General features: G+C 41.0%; 1 protein-coding gene across 1 annotated transcript in view; it reads right to left on the bottom strand.

Moving 5' to 3' along the window:
- Abcb11 (ATP binding cassette subfamily B member 11) overlaps positions 1 to 25,082 on the bottom strand; it is an 80,865-nt gene that overhangs the window by 14,401 nt on the left and 41,382 nt on the right. Inside the window, exons 14-23 of the mRNA XM_038335866.1 lie at positions 24,575 to 24,778; positions 21,961 to 22,131; positions 21,353 to 21,554; positions 20,414 to 20,483; positions 16,992 to 17,091; positions 11,971 to 12,123; positions 6,381 to 6,485; positions 6,116 to 6,277; positions 2,262 to 2,465; positions 328 to 569 (exon numbers count right to left, since the gene is read on the bottom strand). Of these exons, the coding sequence (XP_038191794.1) occupies positions 328 to 569; positions 2,262 to 2,465; positions 6,116 to 6,277; positions 6,381 to 6,485; positions 11,971 to 12,123; positions 16,992 to 17,091; positions 20,414 to 20,483; positions 21,353 to 21,554; positions 21,961 to 22,131; positions 24,575 to 24,778 (1,613 nt within the window). The remainder of the gene's footprint in view (positions 1 to 327; positions 570 to 2,261; positions 2,466 to 6,115; positions 6,278 to 6,380; positions 6,486 to 11,970; positions 12,124 to 16,991; positions 17,092 to 20,413; positions 20,484 to 21,352; positions 21,555 to 21,960; positions 22,132 to 24,574; positions 24,779 to 25,082) is intronic.

Genomic DNA, 25,082 nt, shown 5'->3' with positions numbered 1-25,082 from the left:
AAATGAAATATGAAGAGGCTTGACCATGCTTACAACGTAGGACATGCTGCTTCTGTTGAATATGAGCCCCTAAAATAATTCATGAAGGAAGCAAGCTCAGCTGCTACCAAGGCCTTCTGGAGACAAACACACACAGAGAGAAGTCTGTGAGGCAGCCAAGTCCAGAGGAAGTGTCTCACACCCCGTAGAACTTTGAAAAAAAAAAAAAAACAAACCCAGCTGCCTTTAGAGGAAAATGGTTTGCTGGGCAGCAAGGAAGTTAAGGGACAGACCCAGGCGTTCCCCCTGGAGTGTCCGTCTCGTGTGGTCATTTTGGATGCGGCTCACCTGAAAACATAGCTGAAGTGCAGCCCTTCCTCGGCAATCAGGTAACCTCCGTATCTGTAGGCAGAAGAGCTGGCGAAATACGACACAGCCTGGGAAAAGGCGAAGCAGAGCCCGTAGACATTCGCCTTCTTCACGGCCGTCCTGTATGACGTCTCCAGCTCAGCTTCAAATGCTTTAATAAATCTCCTCTCCACGCCAATCCCCGCAACGGTACGGATGTTGCCAAGGGCTTCGCTGGTGATCTGAAAAGGGAAGGGTCCGAGGAATCAAAAAGAAGGACCGTCTCTTTCCATGACATTTCAGCCATTGCACAGATTAGATTGCTCACAAATGGCAGAAAGTAACACAGAGAAGTTGCTGGGGTCAACTCACCTGGACCATGGGGCCATCTGCCACTTACACTCGGTCTCTGCCTGGTTCTAGCGGGGCTTCACTGCCTCTACTTACGGAGAGCGGGGGGTGGGGAGGGAGATGGCATGAGCCAAGGTCTCCCATGCTTGTCCTGGACATGCTTTAATATTTCTCTGCTAATTCATTTGAAATGTCTAAAACACTGTCTTTGAATGTCTTCTGGAACAAAACAGGCACTTGATAAAATTTAACTTACTAGAGACTATTTTCTAAAAAGTTGCTGTCCGGCAAACCGTTCTCTCTAAAACCAGCTAACTGAATATTGTTAAAGTTAAATATAAGTTAATCTTCAGTCTACATGGTGAGCATGTGTGTAAATACACAGTTTAAGGCCCCACTCTGCATGAACTGGGGTACACCTTATTAGAGATGCTATTTTCTACACTGGCATCTAAAATGTCTTGTTGACTTGGACAGCATCATATTCTCTTGTCTCAACTAGAACGTAGTAATGAGTGAGTTTATGAAGCATGAGTGTGTGACTCAGGCCTGGTAGTAAAAGCCCAGAATGCTAATGATTGGGGGGGGGCTAAGGTAGGAAGATCCTATGTTCAAGATCTACTTGGTCTCCAATGTGAATTCAAGGCCATCTGGGCAACCTGGTTAGATAGATAGATAGATAGATAGATAGATAGATAGATAGATAGATAGACAGACAATAGAAATAAAACAAAAAATAAAAAGACAGTAAATAAAAGGAAGAATTGGGGTATGCCTCAGTTCTAATGTGCTTACTTTGCATAGTAAGTTCTAGTCCCTATGTTCAGGCTCTAAAATCAAGAAGAAGAAAAACAAAAGAAATGTGTGTTATATGTGATCGATTGGTCTCTTGGTCCCTATCTCCTTCCCTTCCTCTCTCCAGTGTGTTATTGTTGTTTGAGACAGCATCTCTAGTACCCAGGTTGGACCCTAACTTACTATGTAGCTGAGGATAGCCTTGAATGGAATTCCGATCCTTTGATCTCCACCCCCAAGTTCTGGGATCACTGCTTGCTGTGTCACTATGGCCAGCAGGTGTGTTTCATTTTTCAATTGACGAATGCCTATGCCATCATCCTCTCACTTATTCTTATGTTCAGATATTAATTAGAATATAAAAATTAGAATACCTAAAACCTGAAGGTACTTGAATTCTACTCTGTAGTTCTTGATTGTATTTGAGAAAGACATTTGCCACTAGTCTATCAAATGCTAACGTGTGAAAGTTGAAAGCATGTGTTCTGTGTGGACAACAAAACCTTGGGTAATCCGTCAATATAAGAGAACAGCAGCAGCAACTTTAATAGAACTTCTCACCTCTGCAAGTGAGAACATAGAAATGTAGGATGGATAACGGAGGAAGCCAAACATAGAAGCTTCTATGTTTACCACACTTTCTCCTTGCCTGATCAAGTGTATGCACCGAAGCCTTATTGTCATAGCCTTCAGGCAGAGGCATGTGTGTTTCTCGGTACTTATCATTTTAAATGGTTTACTTGACAACTACTTAGCCACAAGTAGGCAAATTAAGTCTATAAGATTACCTGGCCAGCCTTCTCCAGAGCCTGCTTGTCTTGAGATGCGAATCCTGTCAGCATTTTTGTTTGGAGGGCTCCCGAAAAAGCCAAGAAGGGGAAGAAGCATAGCACAAGCAGACTGAGCTTCCAGCTGAAGATGAAGGCGATGATTATGGCCGTTGCGATGTTAGTGAAGGAGTTGACCATCATCCCAACTTGAGAGCCAGCAGCCTGCAAATCAAAGGCAATCAGGCCGTCTCAGACATTTTCTCTTTCACTAGACACTATTATGTGAAAGGCTATTTTGTATCAAAAGGTAAATTCTTTTTATTGTGATAAAATATATGTGAAGATATTTAGTTTTTGAGACATTCAAAGTACATAACACAGGGACATGAAGATAAAACGAACAAATAACTCTCCAACAAAAACGAACGAAGAACACTGAGAGTGGTGTGTGGCCATCACATCCACACTCAACCTTTCCATCCTCTCCATCTTTACCTGTCAAATGATCGCTTCACCTTCCTCCCCTGAGCCACTGGTAATTGTTATTCTACTCTCTGTATGAATTGTCTATTTTTAGGTACCTCATATAATGGGGTTATATAATATTTAGCCAAAACTCATCTACATTGTGGTACATCTTACAATTTCATTCTCATTGAAAATACAAACATTTGGTTGCATGTATAGACAACATTTTGTTTATCTATTCATCCACTAAATAATAATTTTGAAAAATGATCACCAAAAATTCTGAAAATGAGGAGCCAACAAGTGGTATTAGAATGTAATTGGAAATTTACTAACAGACTACACCAAAGAGAAGAAAGAATATCAAAGATTGAGCAAAGGTTCTCTTAAAATATCATTGTTCAAACTAAAAGAAGAAAAAGAAAGAAAATAGAGAGAGAATACAAGAGCTTTGGGATGCCATTCAAAGATCAAATGTCAAGCTGGGCAGTGGTGGTGCATGCCTTTAATTCCAGCACTCGAGAGGCAGAGGCAGGTGGATCTCTGTGAGTTTGAGGCCAGTATGGTCTACAGAGTAAGTTCAAGGACAGGCTCCAAAGCTACACAGAGTATACAGAGAAACCCTGTCTTGGAATAAATAAATAAATAAATGTCTGCATCATTGATTGATATAAAAATGTATTCAATAAAACAAAAACAGAGAACTTCCTTAACCTTGGGGAAGGCATGGACATCCCACAGTAGAATGCCTATAGAGGTCCAGAGAAATACAACCAGAAAAGATTCTCACCCCAACATAGACTGGCAGAAAAACATCAGGACAAAGATAGAATTTTAAACTCTCCAAAAGAAAATCACCAGATTCTAATTAAAGACAATGATATTAGACTCACAGCAGAGGCTGCAAGGGCATGGGATGGTGTATTCTCAGTCCTGTAAGAAAATTACTGCCAATAGGAATTACCACACCCAAGAAGGCAATAATAATAAGCAAAATAAAGACCTTCTACCTTAGTCAAGAACTAAGGGTTTTCTGGGATGGCAAGATGGCTCAGCTGGTAAAAGTCCTTGCTGCCATACATGTCAACTTGAGTTCAATCCCCAGTACTAACATGGTGGAAGGAGAGAAACCAATTCCTGAAAGTTGTCCATTGACTCCCACATATGCATACACAGATGCATAAACACATGAATAAATAAAGAAAAATATTTGTGAATAAAAGGAAAAAACCAACAACAAAGGGACTTTATGGCTACCAGACCAGTTTAATTAAAGATGTTTAATGGAGTTTTATATCCAGAAGTGGAGGAAAGAAAATTAACAAGATGGCATGTAAAAGTATAAGTCCTGTTTGAAGAGAGGTATCTCTTTAATCCCAGCATTTGGGAGGCAGAGACAGGCAGATTTCTATGTGTTCAAGACCAGCCTGGTGAGTTCCAGGACAGCCAGAACTATATATTGTAAACACACACACACACACGAAAGAATGAAAAGATCTATTATGGAAACAACTATTAGGGAAATAATTATGGAAAACAGCTGGAAGTTCCTTTAAAGAAAAACTAAAAATGGCAGCCTCATAGGATCCAGTCATCTCACGCTTGGATATCTATCTAAATCTGCATGTCTATGTCTATTGTAGAGTTATTCACAAGAGTTAAAATGTGGGATTAGATTAGTTACTCATCAGTAGACTTCCAGATAAATAAAATATGGTATATAATTGAAATGGAATATCATTCACACACAAAGAAGGACATAATCCTGTCATCTGCAGCAACACGGATGGAGCTAGAGCATGAGTGAAGTAAGTCACATGTACTTGCATGTTCTTTCTCATACGTGGAAGCTAAGGGCTGTGTGTGTGTGTGTGTGTGTGTGTGTGTGTGTATGCATGCAAAGGAGTTGGGAAATCGTTGAGGGCTGTGGGTTATGGGAGATGAAAGGTGGAGGGACACAATCAATGCAGGACACATGCCTAAGAATCCCACCAATTTGTACAATTAATTGGTGTTCACAAATAATAAAAGTGGTAATTCATTAAAATTATGTACTGCATTGCTTTAAAACTCCCTTGTTGAAGAATATGTAACAATGAAAATATGCTCCTATTAGAAATTTTTTGGGAGAATAAAGGCAGAAATGATCTATCTAGAGTGCTTCTAAGTCTATGGAAAACATGTTTGTATATTAAAGATAAGAGAATCAAAGTGATTTGTTTCTAGGGACCTTCCTTTAACATAATCCCAGGGTTGATGAAACATGTAATATTTTGTATTTTGGTTGAACTGGCTAGAAGTTGAGGCATACCACACACAACACTCCTAATACGAGGAGGGTTGTTTCCTTTCCTTTCCTTTCCTTTCCTTTCCTTTCCTTTCCTTTCCTTTCCTTTCCTATTTTCTCCCAAGCTTCACCAATCATGCTCGCTTTCTTCTCACTTAGAAAGTTGGTAGATATTTGGAAGGTAAATTTGCCTCTCATCACCTTAGTCCCAACACCTGGCTTTGCGAAGGACCAGGCTGATCACCCTCAGGTGTGTTATATCTCTTAACAAGGTTGTGGGATCTAGAAACTACAGCTTTGTCTCCGTGGGTCCCTGGGCCAGAAATATCGTCCTTTGAAGTCTTTGAGAGAGTCTCGACAGCAACCGCCTCTTCTTTTCCCCACTTCCCAAGGGGGATTGTTCACAGACTGTTCCAGACATCACTCTGGATAGCAGGTGAAGACATTGCTATGTACCGTTTCCTTCCTCTTCCACCTCTAGGGGGCGCACTTGACTCTGGTAACATTCAAGCCTCTGGGTCTTAGAACCGTCTGAGAAAACAGCTGTTGCTAGACTCAGAAGACGAAATCCCAAATCCCAGCGTATTGATGTGTGTCACAACACTGGGTCTAGGCGCTGCCTATGGGATACTCTACAGTAGCTGTTGTCGCAAGGCTCCGGCTTATCTCAGCCCTACCAGGTTCATCCCAGAGGAAACATGGGGAATTCTCAGAACATTCTATGGTGAGAACATCTGTGTAATACATACAATCTTACTGTTCTACATCTGAATGGGTTTCTCCAAAATTCATGTCGGAATCTAATTCCCACTGGAGGGTGTTACTGTCGGAACCTGTGGGCACGATTGGATTGAAAAATCTGTGTTTTTTCAAGAATAAAGGAAAGTAATGACAGAATTCCAGCCTCTTTAACCTTCTACCACAGGAAGATGGAGCGAGAAGATGCTATCTTCAAATGAGAGAGAATATACCTTTACCAGATGTAACCTGCCCTGCCTTGATCTTAAACTTCCCAACCTACAGAACTATGAGGAAAACGTGTCTATAATTTGCAAATTGCCTCATCTAAGATATTCTGTTATAACATCCAAAATGGACAGACACTCCCAAGACTTACCCCTTGAACTTGGGAGGCATCCGTAGCAAGCCTAGTTGTTAGCACTCCAGGGTTATTTCTGAGGTCATCAAACCAGCCAATGTCTTGTCCTAGCATTGCTTTGAAACCAAATTTACGCAGCCTCTTTGTAAGGAGTTCCCCAGATTTGGCAAAAGTGTAACCCTAAAACATAAAGGAGTCTTTGATGAGATTTTTCACATGAGCAAAAAAAAAAAAAAAAGGGGGGGGGGGAATAGGGAAGCCCCTTGATGAAAAATAAAATTACCTGCAGAAACTGCGTGAAAATGGATACACAGCCCAGGATGACAAAAAACAGGCACATGTTGTAAATCTCTGACCTTTGTTCTTCTTTATCGGTGAGTGAGAAAATCTTTGGAAGATAATAAGTGGGGAAGAAAGTTTGTTATTATAAACAATAACAAAATAAATACATCTTGTATGTTCGATTGAGTTTTCACGGTTGTCCAATCCCATAGAACGTCCAGCAAGAGTGAGCTTCACTCTCAACCTGTACTAGAGATGAGAGGCTATTGACGGTGCACAGCACGGCGGTGCTGAATGACCACTGTGGCCTAGGAGGTGGGTGATGGAGGAAGGCAAGGGGTGTAGAATCTCTGGAACATCCTCTTAATTTTGCTGTGAAACTTTTTTTTAAAAAAAATGGCTTCACTTTAAACACACTAGTTTTTAAACCAAAGTCAGTAATGAACATTATGGGTGTATTATTTTTAATTCCCTAAAGGACAGGGTTCCTGAAACATTTAAAACAATGGCAGCAGTTACAGAAGTCCTCCCCAGCTTCCGGCTGTGTTGATTTAAGCAGTGGTGTTAGCTTTTTTTTCCCTGATGTTGATGAAAAAAAGGAAAGGAAAGAGAGCCAGATAAGAGTATCCTTTAAGAAATAAGGGAGAAAAAGAGGGAAGAAGGGGAAGAGGACAAGGGGAAAAAAAAGAAAAGGGAAGCAGAAGGACATTGTGCAGAATTTGAGAATGTCAGTCTGTGGGGGAAAATGGTTTTATTTCACCTATTATTTTGCTTGAATAATGAACATAAGATGATTTTTAGACACAGGTATCCTTTATTTTACTGCTCTTACACATATAAACTAGTTTATAAGTATAAAAATATATATTATACATAAGTATAAAATTATACTGCACTATTATATAATTATACATGATATACTTATATAATTATATACCTATATATAATTATTTGTATAAGTATAGAATATATATATATATATGTTAATTTCTACAGCAGCCAGCTGTTGCACAACTGGCTGTTAGCCTAGGAAAGGAAAGACGGTGAAATCTGAGCCTGATAGTGTTGTCCTACAGGAGACTGGAACTATTCTCTCCTCAAAGGCCATGGAAATTGTGACTAGAGTCTTTTTTTGTTTTTTGTTTTTCAAGACAAGGTTTCTCTGTGTAACCCTACCTGTCCTGGAACTAGCTCTTGTAGACCATGCTGACCTTGAATTCACAGAGATTTGCCTGCCTCTGCCCGGAGTGATAGGGTCTTTAAGGTCTATTTTGATCAGTAAATGATACTCTTAAATCTGTGATGAATTTGCTGATAGTTACTTAAGCACCAGGCTAAAAAGCAAGCTGTTGCCATAAGTAAACAGTGTCTTGTGGTAGGAAAGCTCTCTGGGAAAAGTGTTTTAGTCACAACAAATCTTTGCGATTCAGACTAAAAGAAGTAACTGGGAGAAGCCAGGAAAAGTGTGGACTGGAGAATATATAAGTCCCTCTCTCTCTCTCTCTCTCTCTCTCTCTCTCTCTCTCTCTCACTCTCTCTCTCTCTCTCTCTCTCTCTCTCTCTCTCCCCCTCTCCTCTCCCCTTTCTCTCTCCAGGCTCTCTGGAACTAGTCAGTTCAGCCAGTGAGTCCCAGAAAGGATCCTCTGGTCTCCCCACTGCTGGGATTACGCGTGTGTCACCAGGTCTAGCTTTCTGTGTGGATTCTGGGAATTGAACTCAGGTCCTCGGGATTGCATGGCAAGCTGTTTATTGGCTCCAGTCCAACAGTTCTGAACTACTTTGAGTAGCTAGAACAATGCCAGTTCTCTCAAAGGAAACAATTTATCCAACACACATTTGCTGAGTACCTACAGCGTAGCAGATAAATCTCCTTAAAAAGGATGTGTCCAAGATCTTTCCTGTGAAGCAAAAATAATCTGTTTCCCTTTTGTGTTTGTCTGTCTGGCCTCTGATTCAAGTGATACAGAGAAACAGAAAATACAGGTTTCAGGACAATACTGCATTCAAGGATTAATACCAGGACCAGATGTGCTGAAAACAGGAAGCAACCCATCTCCCTTTGTCCATCATCAAAGCAAGGTTCCCAAGTCGGATACATTCTCCCTTTATTTTGCGTCAGCACGCGCCTTATTTAAAACCTATAGTGCTTTGGCAATAATGGTTCAGTAGAGGCCATTATTTCGACCTGATGTTTGTGTGCTCAAAGAGTTGGATTTCTATTTGCTTGCTTTGTTTTAATTCCAGGTTTTACAGAGCAGCTAAGGGAACTATAATGACATTTTGAAAAATATATTTTAAATGAGAAAAGGTTAAAAAAAGGAATGCTGTTCCAGGATTGAACACAAACTGCAAAGGAGAGAGAGAGAGAGAGAGAGAGAGAGAGAGAGAGAGAGAGAGAGAGAGAGAGAGAGAGAGAGAGAGAGAGAGAGAGAGAACTAGACCTAGGACAGTTGATAGGTTCTGCAACTTCTAGAAAACAGGCTCTAAGACACCACATTAGTTCCTGCCAGACTTGTGTAACTAACCAGTTCAAGGAATTTACAATTTGAGTTTGAGTTTTTTTTTTTTTAAATAGCTATACAGATATTCTTGGAACCTCAAACTGCTATGTGCCAATGACTTCTCCCCACAAAAATCACATACTGTCCATGTGGATTACAGATGAATCTACTTAACTCATAGACAGCTAGGGCCACAAAGACCAAGGCATCGGCCTGAGTCCATTCATCTGGGAGTTGTTCATAAATAAGGAAACTCCCAGTTGCCAGCTTCAGGAACAGTGACTTTCTCCTGGGTGTGCCTCGGTTTATGGTGTTGTCTGTGTTCTCAGAGTCCAGATTGAGCAGCTGTGTTAAAATCCACATGACTGTTTAGCTCGGTAGTAAGCCTCCCATCTTGCCCATAATCATTCTGCCACCAAATCCTGTTCCGTGGGTTCTTTGTACATTCTTAGTTTTGAATATGCACCACTAGAACTCTCTGTCTTTAGACTGGCTGTGGTTCAGAAACACATCTTTCTGTTTTTGTCATGGCGACATGTCTAAGGCGAAAAGGAGTCATTAACTTCTTGCTCTGTGTGCATGGCTTAACCAATGTTAAATTAGTATTTCTTTAGATCCTAATTTAATTTAGGTTTCTCACAGCAACCCAGGAGGTAGGCTTCTTGTTTCATATTAATGAAGTACACAAAATAACACAGAGACAGAAAACCGTTCAGGATTGACTGATTCTGTGTCTATGTGTTACCAGCGTACTGCACCCAGCTTGCAGTGGCTTCAACACTTGGCAGCAGGGAAAGTGAAACATATATTATAGTTTAGCTGTATATAGAGGCTTAGATACGGTAGCAGCCAGGTTTCTATTTGTGCACAATCATTTAATGGAAACATGTCTCTCAGGGTGGCCTAATAAACAATGAATATGATATTCTTGAAGTATGTCAAGATAAAAACAGGCTGACTAGAAACAGACTCAAGACCTCTGCGTGTAATGAGTGTAACAGTGAGTGTGTGGTAATTGTGCTAAGACGAGTTAGAAATCATCTACAGCAGAGAGGAGAGGGGGATGGGGAGGACATGACCAAAGTATACTATATGTGTGTATGAAACTGTCAACAAAATATTTAGACAACAACAAATTGTCTAAATATTTTTAGAAAGAGAAAAATCAGTAAAGAAATTAATATTCTGGCTTTTCTTTATACAAGCCAACATCAAAGTGTCGGCTTCTGGATTTCAGACTGATCCACACTTTCTACTAACATATGTTCCTCTTGCTCAGAGGTCCACCCAGATCCACCCAGGGCCACTCCCTTCTGGAATGGTAGCTGGAGAAGCTAGGCAAGGCTTCCTCTTGCCATCTAGCCCAGGCCAACACCAGCAACAGTGGCCAGTAAACAAGCCAGGGGTAAATATTGGTTGGATGGTGGGTGCTCTTTATTTTCCTTTCTGTTTAGTGATTGCCTTCCTCATTGCCTGGAAATTCCACTCGTAAATTTCTCAAGTCGCTAGCATGATGCCTAAGGGAGACTATCCACAAATGCTTCTTGGGTGAATAAAAGAACGTGTGTTTATATTTGGATACTTTACCTACCAGGAAATTAAGAAATATACATCAATTATTTTAAAAAATTTTCAGCCTGAAAGATTGTGGCACCATGTAGCCAGAAACTCAATTAACTCTAGCTGTGTTACCAACTGCCTGACTTCCTGAAAGTAATGTGATCAAAAATGGCCAGGGACATTTCTGCCCAGATGATTCTATTAGTGGATTATTGAGGTCTTTTTATACAAGTCACACCCATTTATTTTTTGTGGTCCTAATTTCTGTCAGAGAGGGATGTAGAAAGGGGAACAAAAATGGGAGTTTTTCAAAGTATTACTCTGACAACATGGTGTGCTGGCAAGTCCTTGAGAAAGCTGACAATGTTCTTAAGGGTATAGTTTTCCTTTTTTGAACTCTCTGTCTCTGTCTCTGTGTGTGTGTGTGTGTGTGTGTGTGTGTGTGTGTGTGTGAGAGAGAGAGAGAGAGAGAGAGAGAGAGAGAGAGAGAGAGAGAGAGAGAGAACCATGAAAATACGTCAGCCTTTTAATGACTAATTTTGTGGTACCAAGGAGTAAACAGACCCTGGCTCTATATCACCCTGTCTGGATGTGAACCCCAACTCCACCATGGGCTCCATCCCCTAAATTCTCTGAGCTTTAGTTTGCTCCTCCTCTATAAATAGCAATAAGAAGCATCAGGGCATCCAGTGGTTATTAGGAAACATAATGAACACAAAGCGTTTGGATGATGCCTAGTAAGTGTTCGTCACTGTTGCTATAGCAATAGTCAAATGGAGAATAGCAAAACTCCAAGGAAGTGAAGAATTAAAATAAGTTTATTCTTTCTCCCTGCTGTAGCTTTACTTCTTTATTGACCTCCCTTCCCCACTTCCTCCTACGTCCCCATTTTAATGCACTCAGTAGCAGAGCAGAGACTCGCACAGGACAAACTGTGACTTGCTCTTTAGGTCAAACTTTGAACCTCCGTGGACAGCAAGATCAAAAACTGCCTGAGAATCCCTTTGTGTTCTTATTCAACAAACACGCTTTCCATACAGGAAAGCTGCCCGCTTTCAAGCCTCAATCTGTAGCTATATTTATGTATTTTCTCATAGGTTTAATGGCTGAGAGCCCTTGCTGGCCCAAACTAAATGAGAATGTCACCTTCAGATCTTCTGTATGGTGGAGACTATAAATATTTATTTATTTATTTTTGTTTGTTTGTTTTTTCAAGATAGTGTTTCTTTGTGTCGCCTTGGCTGTCCTAGAACTAGCTCTGTAGACCAGGCTGGCCTCAAACTCACAGAGATCTGCCTGCCTCTGCCTCCTGAGTGCTGGGATTAAAAGTATGTGCTACCACCACCCAGCGAGACTATGAATTTTTCATCCTTTAGAGCTGGGGATGGGAAGGAGAGCTAGCAAAAAATAAAAAAAAAAAAAGAGCTAAGTGTGTTAAAGCAAAGAGGTATTGGGTCAGATACGGCATTAGCCAGTGATTTGAAAACAGAAGATGTGAAGAGAATCAACTGAGCCCAGGGGCTTGCTTACCCCAAGGATCTGGCTGAATATGAAGCAGTAGATGGGTGTGACCGCCCCGTTCACAGATGCGCTCACGGCTCCCACCAGCATGTAATGCCATTCTGGAGCATTGAATTTCAGAATCCTTCTCACTGGGGCAGGTTCAACCTCTTCGTCCTTGTCCTTAGGGAAAGAGAGGGTTACATCAGTTACCCAAACACATTCATACCCTTTGGCGCACACAGGGTTAAGAGTAGCAGGCTGACTCATTATGAGTGACTCTAGAGACCCTTGAGATGTGGTGACTTGTCCCTGGTATTGGTTGGGACTGTGGCCTGGCTGGGATGGGGCTGTACACTAAGTAGTGAGTTGATAGCACTCACAATTGCACGCCGGCTAACTCTCAAGCGGGAAGGAGTGTGTTGTATCTCTGAAAACAACTTTGCTAAGTGTGCTTACACATTAAGAACTTTGGGAAGCTTCGAGTTTAGTTCCCATGCATATCAAACACGGTTCTTTAAGCTAGTTGCTGGCCGAAGCTCTGGGACAGAACAGCGTATCTGAGTTGAGATGCGTTTGGTCCACAGCAACCGTGCACTCACGTTCATGACGTTTTCCTTAAGGAGCGCTCACAAGACAGCAGGCCTGAATCTGGATGCGCATTTTCCCCCACAGAGAGTGAAAATTAATCAGGATTTCCCCCGACTCTGGTCCTTTCCAGTTGGTATTAAAATATCACAGCTCGTAACTTTCATCCCCTTGTAGGCAAGAACTATGTATAGAACCTTGTTTTACTTTTCATCTTTTTGCTTGTTTATTCAATGAATTGTTGATCCACTCCAAGAAAGGATTCTAGGTGACTTACACAGCTTTATATTGATTTTTAAACTTTTTATGTTAAAATACCTATACAAAATTGGCTACAAAAATAATTCCACAAAATAATTAGTGGATGTCCTTCTTCACTAGTACAAGTTAATATAGCTAAATATCAGGAACAGAAAGTGGTACAAAGCTTCGGAAAACTTTCCCTTTTCTACAAAGTCCAAGGCCACAGGACCAGTTCAGCTCAAATGAAGGGCTGAAGCGATGGCTGTTTCATTACCGCTGTAGCTGGAGCTGGTAATGAATTTGTCATCGCCTCCCTGTTGAATTCTCCCTTGGTCGCCTTCAACACTTGCTCATTGTCGCTGCTGCTCGCTCGTGCAGCAGATCCTCCTGCTCGGTTGTTTCATCATCTCAGCCTACTAACTCAGCCATCAATGCCGCAGAGGAGGGTGCCTGAGAAAGGACCCGTGCAGCAGCCAGAGGAAGAATGGAGTTCTTGGGAGAACCCTGTCTGGTCACCCACAGAATGTACAGCCAAGCACTCCACTCTCTGGCCTTGGGTATCTCATTAAAATGGGGAGGTTGGATATATCCTATTTCTGCACACAGACAATAACTGCCTTTATCCAGACAGTTTTTTTTTTTAAGGATATTTGACTGGCCAACTATCTTGGAAGGCAGAGCTATTCCCTTTACCCCAAGCATTCATTGCAGTTGCTCACTAGAGAGAAGACAAGCCCGTTAGTTCTCTCCTCTAACAATTTACTTCAAGGTGCTATTGCCTGGCCCCCTTTGCGTCTCTTTTTGGGAACTGGGAGTTGGCCTTGGGAGCCAGCCAGTGCAGAAAGGCCAAGCTGCAGAGACTTTATTGCCCCGAGTAGTTCAGTATTCACTTTGACTGTAGTGGATTCTGCCCGCACCCTTGGGATCGTGTCGGACTAACTGGATGACTTTCAATATGGCAAAAGTGACCTTTGCAGGTTTTGATAGTCCAGATCTGAATGCTCGCAGACTCATAAATGTCATGTTAACATTCTCTGAATTCCACCTGTTCCCTAATGGCAGGATGGTTACGTCATTTCCAGTCTAAGAAAATGGAACTGTTCCTGGTTTTCTTGCAGCAAAGTGTCCCTAGCCTTAAGCAATGAGATAGTTAAGGGCAAAATGGAATATTTTTTGCTCTGTAGTTTTCATTTCAACATAAACTAATAAATTAAACTAGTTAACTTGAATAATTTTTGTTACTGGCTACAAAAAAAAATTGATCTTAAAGAGAGTTATATCTGCAGGGCGTCATTGCAAACACCTTTAAGCCCAGTACTGGGGAGGCAGAGGGAGGTGGATCTCTGTGAGTTCAAGGCCAGCCTGGTCTATGAGAGAGAGAGAGAGAGAGAGAGAGAGAGAGAGAGAGAGAGAGAGAGAGAGAGAGAGAGATCCAGGAAAGCCAGGGATACAACCCTGTCTCAAAAAAGCAAAACAAAATAAAAATAACTCCTCCAAAAAAAAAAGAAAGAAAAGAAAAGAAAAAGAAAGTTTTACCCTACTATACTAAAGCAACTTGAGCAGTAGAGAAACTAGAAAGCCAGTCCCCAGACAATGGCTTCTTTTATTGAATTTTATTTGTTACATCTAAATGAACAACAGAAGAATAAAAAGTAATATAAAATCTTTTATACTTTATAAATAATAACTGAAGTCTTTCCAGAAGATACAGTGGTCTCCTACCTGCTGTATAGATAGTTCCATGCTCAACGGGATTTTCCTAGTTTTCTTTCTTAACTCTCTTGTGTGGGCCACGGTAAAATAAAACTTCCTACTGGAATATAATGTCATTCTTTCTATGCTTATTTATACTGGTTTCCGTATTCTAACAATAGGAGTCTTCTATCTGGATAATGACTGTTAGACTTAATGATGAAATGGTACATGTAACAAAGAGGCCAAGATTTTCTAGATGAACAAGCATGGACAGCCTTTTTTTTTGAGACAAGGTTTCTCTGAAGCTTTGGTGCCTGTCCTGGAACTAGCTCTTGTAGACCAGGCTGGCCTTGAACTCACATCACAGAGATCCACCTGCCTCTGCCTCCCAAGTGCTGGTATTAAAGGCATGCGCCACCACCACCCAGTTGCACAGACAGCCATTTTTATGAGTCCTGTCTCTGTCCTATGTCTTAAACTAGGACTAAACCCAGGAAGTCAGCAATGATGAAGCTACAAGCATCTAATAAACTCATCTTGACTTCATTCATTTATATTCCACTTTTCTCATGTATGTATGTATGTATGTATGTATGTATGCATGCATGCATGTCAATTTTACTGAAAAAGTTCATAAATATTAGAGACTGAAAAAAATCTCTGATCTGTAGATGTTCCCTAATCCTAAACTTAACCTGATCAGGGTATCTACCATCTGATACCATTTATGGGAGCTAAAGATACTGCTTGGAGAAAGGGAACTGGCTTAGCTGTCACTAGCTGACTCTTTGGGTTTATTTCAGCTTAAACCTTAGCCCTTCTCTGTGTTCTGTAAATACCCTGAGAGACCACAAGGTGGAGGTAATTGCTTTGTGGAAGTGGAATCTTTAGCAACACAGCAGATGGTTTCCCACTCCACAGAAGGTGAAACCCGCCTTCTCCAGCAGAATGAGAAAGAACGAGAATCCTGCTCGGCCTTGTAGACTTTAGTTAAGTGTTAGAATACTTTGAAATACTAAAACAAAGTCATACCTTCTCACACAGTGACTCCTTAGGACTAAAAATTGATTAGTTAAAAAAATAAATGGAAATCCCATTTATGTTAAATTATGTTATAGTCTTTGCTTTAAATTTCCTTCAAGTCAAAGGACTCTGATACAGTTACTGTGTACACAAGAAGTATCAGGGAGACAAGAGATCATTTCCTTTTGGAGTTTGAACGTCATAATATCAGCTTCTCAACATCTTTTTCGCTGTTTTTGTTTTCATCTCCTTTGCAAGAGAAAACATCAAATGTCGTCTTTTCAAAGTTGTACTAGCACCATCCAAATGATTTCAGTTGTTTTACTCCTAACACCATGAACATAAATGAAATAATTAATTCCAGCACCAAAAGAAGAGCTTCACCTTTATGGTCAGAAATTACCATTATACATGTGGGCTCCCTCACCATGACTCATCCTGCCAACTCCTGAGAAAGAAGGTTCTATGGAATTTATTCAACATCGAGATCGCCATTCAGTGTTAGTAGAGCAAGACAGGAGAGAGCCTTAATAACCCATTCTCATAAGATCTTAAAGGGTATCATTCAAAAAATTGTCCCACATTTCTCCTCTGTGAGCCAGTGTTTGTAATAATGTCTTAATAGGTTCACAAGTTGGGATTTTATTGAGGGCATCTTGAGATTACATCATGAATAATGGATGTACTTATAATTAAAATATTCCCTGGCTTATTTGATTCAATACATAGAAGAGTTTGGGCTTCATTTTCATCACAGAAACTCAATTTTTCATTCTAGTTAAAAACAAAAACAAAAAAATAAGCAAAAGCCTTGCTACAAGGTGCTGGGCAAAGTGCCTGTAAAGATTCAACATGGATGCAATGGGTCAGGAGGTCTAAGGTCTAAAATTTAGTAAGAGAAAAGAGAAGTCCTAAGGAAGGGCATATAGGGGACCAAGAGTGAGTACGTCCAAAGTGGGAAAGACTTGGGGCTTGACACATGGTCCCTTATCAGAAGGACAATGTCTGCAACAGCACAATACTTACATTCTCATGAGCGTGCCTTTATACTTAAAACCTGTGACAATTTGTATTAGGTCTAGTTTTATCAAATACCTTCACCAATTAGAGGAAATTTTAAATTTTAAGAAATAAAATGATTCAAGGTATTATTTTAAAACTTTAAAAAGTTACCTCCATAAAAACAAATAATTTGCTATAAATGGTTAAGAAATATTTTCTGTGTTTTTTTATAATTATTCGTCTAAAAATTGGCAGCAATCCCTTAACTATTCAGTTTAACTTAATATAAGTTCTTCAAAGAAATTAGTGAATCTCTGTTCTTTGTGTGGGGTGTGTGTAAAATACTGAGTTTTGACTAAGTCCTGATAACCTCCCATTTGATCTGACTTAGTGAGTCATTACTATACACCCAGGAAGCACAGTTACTTAAAGATCGATTGGGCACCTGGGAAAGACTCCTCCCACGCCCCAACCCCCTCCCCAGACAATGGGTGTCTGACCTTGCTGTCTTCATAAGTAGATTTGTGATCAGTAACAGCCAAGGGAGGGTCGTGGGTCAGATGAGAAAGTTGAGACTTGGAACGTTGCCGGATGGAAGCTCTGGAAAACAAAACAAAACAAAACAAAAAACCCGGTAACACAAGATAGGCTATAGATGGCAAGCAGGTTGTAACTGGACTCAGCGGGTGTCCCAGTTCACATCACACATCGCATCAATAGGGCAAGGAGCGTCCAAGTAAGGTTTGATGAAGTTTATCTTCGATCAGAGTAAAGTGGGTAGATTCCTCTCAACCCAAGCTCTGTCACTACTCGATCCAGATTCAGGGTATACCAGGGAGGGAAAGGGTGAAGGGAGAAAAGCTTCCCATCGACCTACTGAAAACTGCCCAAGACTCAAATGTATTCGGAGTCCAGATGATTCTTTTGGCTGTTACCATGGCAACGGTGATGGTTTAGCACTTGTATTTCTTTCTGGTTTGGGGTTTCATTTCTATTGTCCTTCTACAGTCTCTGCCTGTCTCTGTCTCTATGTCTCCCTGTGTCTCTATTTCTCTTCCTATTCTCCCTCTCCCACCTCTTCCTCATTCTCACCCTCTTCCTGTCCTTCTCCCCTTCAGGATGAGGCCACCTGGATACATGTGAGATAAATACAGGGCCCTCAGTGAGACTATCTCTAGGTTTTCTAGGTCACACAGCAACCAGGCCAAAGAGCTTCCAAGTTAGGTTTGAAGTGTATTTCGATTGCCCATAGAAAGGAATCAACAAAAACTTATTGAAATATAATTTAGCTTAGTGCATTTGTTCATTCGTTTGTTCGTTCATCTGCAATCTATTGGGTCCCTACAGTCTGTAAAAAATCCAAGGGAACACAAAGACTAGCCAGACCACAGACATCTTTCTCAAGGAGTTCAAATCCCAGAGAATAACACATGTAATCAATGCTAGTGTAAGCAAAAAGCGGGTGGGCGCTGTGCAGAAATTTTGAATAGTTACATTTGTGTTTTTGAAGACTTAATTTGAAGTAACACAGTGTAAGGAGAGAGATGATCGAGGTGAGGGGACCGTGTCTCTTGTTCCGACTCTAGATGGAATAATTTATATGTCCTCTATTATTTGTATTCATGGGAAACTAGACTAAAATAAAATGCCAAGGTGGTGCCTGCCACTATCTGCTTATCCAGGCTTCCCAAGAAATCAGTAACATGCCAGCTTCATTACGCTAATCTCTTCCCACCCTGTGTGAATGGCCTCCCTCTTAGTCACTCAGGTTCAACGCTACCCATTTCCCAGACGTCTCCTCTTCTTTAATCCTGCACGTTCAAACTCTGGCCAGGGCTCATTATGATCAAGAAGAAAATCACTCCCGAAACCTGACTCACTGTCCCCACTCTAATCTCTGGGATGTTGAACTTTTACTCTGACTCGGAGTGATATGGAGAGGATGCATACAGAGTTATTTCTCTGGATTCAGTAACTCATGCTGGGACATCTCCAGACTATGAAGAAGGCTGTGTCACCTGGAGATCACAGGGTGAGCGTAGGGGCATCATGGGACGTACGATACGAGTGAAACTCATAGCCATGGATCTAATCAAACTCACAGCAGTTGACAATGTCAATATTTAATTGAGTGTTTAGTACCCAGTTCCAGTACAAGTCTGCCTGTGAGTTCTTCAACCTCCCTCTCTCCTATTCCTCAGACCGTTCCATCTCTCTAGCATAGACTGTGATGAGACCACGAGCAGAAAAAGTGCAGGGCAAGGGCTCTGCCAGCCAGCTGGTGCTCCATGTGCTTCATCAGAAACAAGGCGGTTAAGACTCCACCAAGCCCCTTTTCAGAAATGGTGCAACGCTCCTCCTTAAGAAACTCCCACTTTGTCACAAGTTGCATGCCACTTTTCACTGCAAATAAAAACAGCTAATTTGGGGAGATAAATGCTCTTTCTCTCTTTCTCAACATTGTTATTTAGGAAATTATTTTCTGTTGCCAATTAACTTGTTTTTGAACCTAAAATATATTGCTGAAGAAAGGCTCAGCTCTCAGACAGACCGCAGCCCAAGAAACAAGATACAAATTAACATTTCATCTAGTCATCTTCTAGAAGAAAATCTTGTCACCCCTTACAATGAGATATTTTTAATAGAACTCCTTATTCAAAGTTATAAATCTTTCTCTGCAGGAGGTTAATAGCTACTTTTTGTATGTAGTTTGTCTTTCTGGATTTTTTAGTCCTAGTCATTAAAATGTAGAATTTGTGGGCGATGTAGCGAAATAAGAGACACTTATGTGAAATGGTTATCTGTTTTTCATCATAAACTTCTTTGAATGGACAGAATTTTGTTCTTAAAAATAAACAATACATCATCTTTCCTGTTGGCAGGACCAGAAGATACATGCCATTTTAACCCAATGGTTGAGAGAGGTGCCCGGTCATTGTTTGTGTTCAAGAAAGTAGTTGCTCTCTTCAAGTTGTGATTCTCGTATTTTACTTACAATTGAACATACTGGCATGATCAAACATAGTGCCACATGTCTATAATATGTACCTAACAATTCTGGTAATATCTACATCTTCTGCTATATAGAATTCAAAGATAGTGCTTTGTTTTCCAGCTCAATAAAGCTAGCACTTCTTTAAAATTTCTTTCTTTTTCTTCAGTAGATTTCTAAAGAAGAAGAAAAAACAAGTCAAGAATTTAGATCTATAAAGGAAAGATACATTAGTATTAAAAAAAATCTATCCATATTTGAAAGAGGTACAAATACTTTTTAGTAAATTATTCCTTTAAAACTAACAATAAATAAAAATCATTTTTGACTATATGAAGCTCTTCTCAGAATGCTCCATTTGAAGCAAATTTCAGTAAACAAGGAGCCATCTTGAATGAGCAAGTCCTATCCTGAGTCTGAGCACAGTCTTTCATTTAATATCTTGGAAATGTCGAGTTTTAAAAATCCCTATTCTAGGGGTCAGAGAGAGGTAGCTCAATGAGTAAGAGCACTCACTGCTCTCCAGCTTTAGATTCCCAGCATCCACATGATTGGTGGCTTACAATCATCTCTAACTCCAGACCCAGGGAGTCCAATTCCCTCTCCTGACCTCTGTAGGCATCAGGCGCATACATGATGGACAAAAATACATACAGGCAAAAGACTCATACACATAAAACTAAAATTAAAACAAATAATAAAGTACCTATTCTAAGCGCAATAAACATTTTAACCAGACAGTCCTCTATCACGGCGCTCCTCTCAACAGATGGAATGACAGAGTTAAATAAACTGACACACTCTTACATCACAAGACCTGGAGTCTGCAAAGGGTTTCCTTCTTAAACCTGAGATATTGCCTAAGGACCACAGCTGTAAAAAGCTCCTAAAAATATCAGAAAATTTCAAAATCCCATGGCTTGGGCTTACCTTAAGCTCTCCCGGTAGCTCCCTCTGATGAACGTCCTCTCGAGTGTACCACCTTCAGTTGCATCTTTTTCTGTTTAACACAACACGAGCCGTTCCTTAGCGCACACGATAAGCAGGGCTGTATTTTACATAGATTACTCTACTCTTAGCAGGGCTGTATGTACATAGATTACTCTACTGTTTGCCTAGAAGGCAACTACTGCATGGAATATCCAAACATCCTATTAACCTATTGCAATAAATAAATCTTGAAAGATCCAACACACACATGCAAAAAAATTCAAAGTACTCAGTAAGATTGACTTGTGTGAAATATGTGCTGGCTGGTTGTTCTCTCTATGGACATGAGTATCTTCTAGAATGAATTTTTAAAAAATTAGTGAAAACTCACTAAAGTTGGCAAAACAAACAAAAAAACATTGATACAACCAGCAAACATTCAAAGCTTACAGATTTCATGGATGTTAAACATGTGCAATGGTTATGCCTAATGCTATTCATGAGCCCACATGGGAGACGGTAGAGAAGGTCAAGAGTGGCTGATTAATTAGCTCAGGGTAACCACTAGGTCTGAAAGTTCCAGACTGAGGAAGAGAAGGCATGGTAGGGCCTGGAGTGTCGATCTCCATTTGGAAACAAGTGTAAAATATTTAGTCATTATTTAAGTCACACAGTAATAACGAGAATATGCCTGACACCTCCAGAAAGCCTGTCCTACTGGAAAAATGGAAAATGATAGAGTTGAAAAGTGAGGACTGTGGGTTCAGCCCTGTGACTTGATAACTTAACCTTCCGTGTTTTATTTACCTCCCCTAGCAACTGTGTAATGACTGCTGGGCTTCGGGAGAATACGCAGTACATATTCACAAGTGTATGAATTCATCCAGTACCATAGATGTTAATTATTTAGTAGAAGGCCAAAGGGAAAAGGTACTTTACCCTTTACATCCTTTTCTTTGTGGGGTTCATCTCCTTGGCTTTGCAGGGTCACGAGCATGAAGTAGACACCTTTCCTTTCTAACAGCTCTTCATGGGTGCCTCTTTCCACAGCTGCTCCATGTTCCATGCCAATGATCACGTCTGCAGCTCTGACCGTTGATAGGCGATGGGCGACGGAGACGATTGTGTGCTCATGTTGAATCTGTAAGAAGACATGGCGTACCCTTAAACAGGACAGAACCGACACCAAGCTTCACACCACCCCTGAGTCCACAGGGAAGTCAGCTGTGAATCCTAGGAACATCCTGTGTGTATGTCAGATGTAGCCAACTGTTTCTTATAACCATAAGTCTCATCACAGACTGACCTGATAGCAATTAATCGATAGCTTAGTAGCTTGGGGGGGGGGGTGGTTAAATCATGTTACACTTCATTTGCGTTTTAATTTTATATTGCATCTTTGGGGAATAAATGACAAGTATGTTCTGTTCAACTCGAAATAGATGGAACCTGACCAATGTTTTATACAATTTCAGACTGGATGTGCCGACCTGTTGGTATCATCCCCTCCTTGAAGGGCTTGAGAAATGAACCTGCTCTCCACAAACCTCATTCAGTGCTCCTTGTACTCTGGCTTCGCTCTCATTGTCCAGCGCTGAGGTGGCCATGTCCAAAAGCAGGATCTTGGGATTCCGTATGAGAGCCCGAGCGATGGCCACCCTTTGTTTCTGGCCGCCACTCATATGGCCTCCTCCTTCTCCAACAAGGGTGTCAAATTGCTAGGAATCATGAGGGAGAAGAACTGATGGCTCCTGACAGCAATCCAGTACCCCTCCTAACTTTTTCCTCAAGTGTGAAGTTTTACGGATTCAACTTTTACTGAAGGAAACATCCTTTCCAAAACTGAATTAATCAAGCAGTATTTGCATGTGAGACAGTTAATGCATTGAACTATGTGAATGTTCCTTTTTAGTTCATGTTCAAATAAAAATTTTCAACCAAAATGAAAATTAATCAGCCTTGAAAATCCATCATAGGGAACTAAGTCACATTTTCACAATCCTGGCACCTTTTTTTACTGCTGAACGATACAGCAAAACACAATGCTTAAGCCGTTGTTATATTGTGAATGTAAGATCAAACTAGTTTCATACTTCTTGCTGGGACAGCAAGTCCTGACTGAGTATCCTACAGGACTAAGTCCACACTGAAACTTAGCAGTGGAGCGTTAGACGTCGGATTCTTGACTTTCTTGGTATCAGTCAATAAGAGGTTGAGTTCCCTACCACAGACAAAACATGGTGCTGAAATTGTACAGATACTGTCTCATGGCTCCTCATAAAACCTCGGGAGGCAAGTACTGCTATTTGTCTTAATGGTTGAACAAAGAAATTCTGAGCACAAAGGGTTAAACTAACTTGGCAGAAGCTCATAAAGCTAGAAGGTGGAGAATTTGAGGCAGTGTAATTCTAAAGCTTTAGTCCCATTAGCTATTAGACCATAGATAGCATTCTCATAGCAACAATGCTACTGAAAAAGGCGATTTAGAAGGTGTGGTAGTTTGAATGAAAATGGCCCCATAGGCTCATAGGGAGTGGCATTATTTGAAAGGTTTGAGATGTGTGGTCTTAATGGAGTACATGCAGCCTTTCTGAAGGAAGTGTTTTACTGGGGGGTGGGTTTTTGAGGTTTCAGAAGCTCAAGTCAGGTCCAGAGGCTCTCTCTCTTCCTTCTACCTGTGGATCCCTATGTTGAACTCTCACCTACCAGTATCATGTCTGCCAGTATGTCACCATGCTTTCTATAATGGACTAAACCTCTGAACTGTAAGCCAGCCCCAATTAAATGTTTTTCTTCATACGGGTTGCGGTAGCCACGATGTCTCTCCACAGTGATAATACCCTAGCTAACTCAGAGGGTGACGGTGGTACATCCGAGGTCAGTGACTCTGGAGCTGGACCGCCTGCTGCGACCTCACAGAACATCGCTATTCGTCTGCAGATAGACATAATAGTACTTGCTACATGGCAAGGTGTAAGAACTAGTAGATGTGACGTGTTAGAGCAAAGCTTGCGTATGCTATCAGTAATTGTCCTGTGACTTTAGCAGACCGTCCAGGCAAATATAGCAGATATAATATAGAGCCAGTTCTTGTAGACATGGTGATTGCACAGAATGGAGATGTAACAGTGAACTCTTGAATGTGTGAGATTCAGGTTTAAGAGCACAATAGTTCAGCTGTGTAAGTACAAGAAAACGGAAGCATAAGGACAGTGGTGGTGATGATTTATATCATCATTGTTTCAGCAGGTGGTCCTTGGCAACTCAGTGGGATTTGAAACCACCTAGGAGACACACCTCTGTGTAGATTTTGAGGGCATTTCCAAAAATGGTAGTCAGCAAAGAGGAGACCCAGCCTGAATATAGATGACCACTCTCCCACGGACTGGGATCAAAAAGGGAAATAGAAAGCTGGCTCAGCGCCAGCATCCATCTCTCTCAGCTCCCTGCCCACAAACACGTGTGACCAGCTGGGACATGCTCATGCTGCCACACCATCCCTGCCATGTTAGACTGTGTCCTCAAACTGTTAGAAAAATTCTTCCTTTCTGAAGCTTCTTCTTATCAAGTAGTTGGTACCACCTTGTGGCATTATTGGGAGACAGTAGAACCTTTTAGGGGTGAGGAAGTTGTTCTACTGAGCTGGAGGGTCTGTCTCCTTCTCCTCCCTTGGCTTCCTGGCTTCTGAGAGGTGAGCTGTTTGCGCTGCGTTACACACTCCCCACAGTTACGTTCTATCTTGCCACAAGCAAAGGAAACCGCTGACCTTTGACTGAAACCATATGCCCAAATAGATCTTCTTCCTTATAACTGGCTTATCTTGGGTATTTTGTCACAGTAACTGGAAGGTGACTAACAAGTAAGAAAACATTTCTCGAGCATTGCTTCATGACAAATATTGCAATATTTCCAATCCTTGCTTAGTAGGTAGACCAAGAAATTCTATCTACATCAAAGGGGTGTTTTTGAAAGAGAGATCTCCAGTTTGGAAGATGGCAGCTATATAAGTGACATATTTTTACATGAAACGGAAAACATGGTACATTTCCAGATGTCAATCTAGAGCATGCCATTAAGAATTTAAGGACTGAGGATTCAAATGAAAAAGACGTAGTCTTCCTTTGATGACGTCTGCGTTCCCCTGGACTATAAAGAGGGTACCTGTGGCAGGGCCATAATGAAGTTGTAGGCATTGGCCTCCTTGGCAGCTTGGACTATGTCGTCCATTGTTGCTTCCTCTCTGCCATAACGGATATTTTCTGCGATAGTGGTAGAGAACAGAACCGGCTCCTGTTCTACCACCCCAATCTGGTCCCTCAGCCACCGGGTGTTCAGAGAGCGAATGTCGTGGCCATCCAGAGTCACCTAGAGAGCAGAAGAGTGTAACACAGCTTGGAGTCCCTCAAGCTTCTGAATCATAATGTTAGGTGATACTTAGCCACTGGGGAGAATAATCAGAGAATACCAAGACGGTAATAGAAACAATTCCCATGGAAACGTGGCTATTTATATAAGGATATAATTGAACTAAAAAATTCATTGTCAAAACATGGGTGATGTGAAACCCACTTAATTTCTCATTGGTAGCCTCAGAAATGGCACATTTTAAATTCCTCTGAAGAGTAGCCAGTTGCTCACCATACTCTGAGTACGTTTATTGTCTTTTGGC

The sequence above is a fragment of the Arvicola amphibius genome, chromosome 7 (genome assembly GCF_903992535.2).
Source record: "Arvicola amphibius chromosome 7, mArvAmp1.2, whole genome shotgun sequence".
In the NCBI taxonomy this organism is placed as follows: domain Eukaryota; kingdom Metazoa; phylum Chordata; class Mammalia; order Rodentia; family Cricetidae; genus Arvicola; species Arvicola amphibius.
This window is presented reverse-complemented; position numbering and strand designations above follow the sequence as displayed.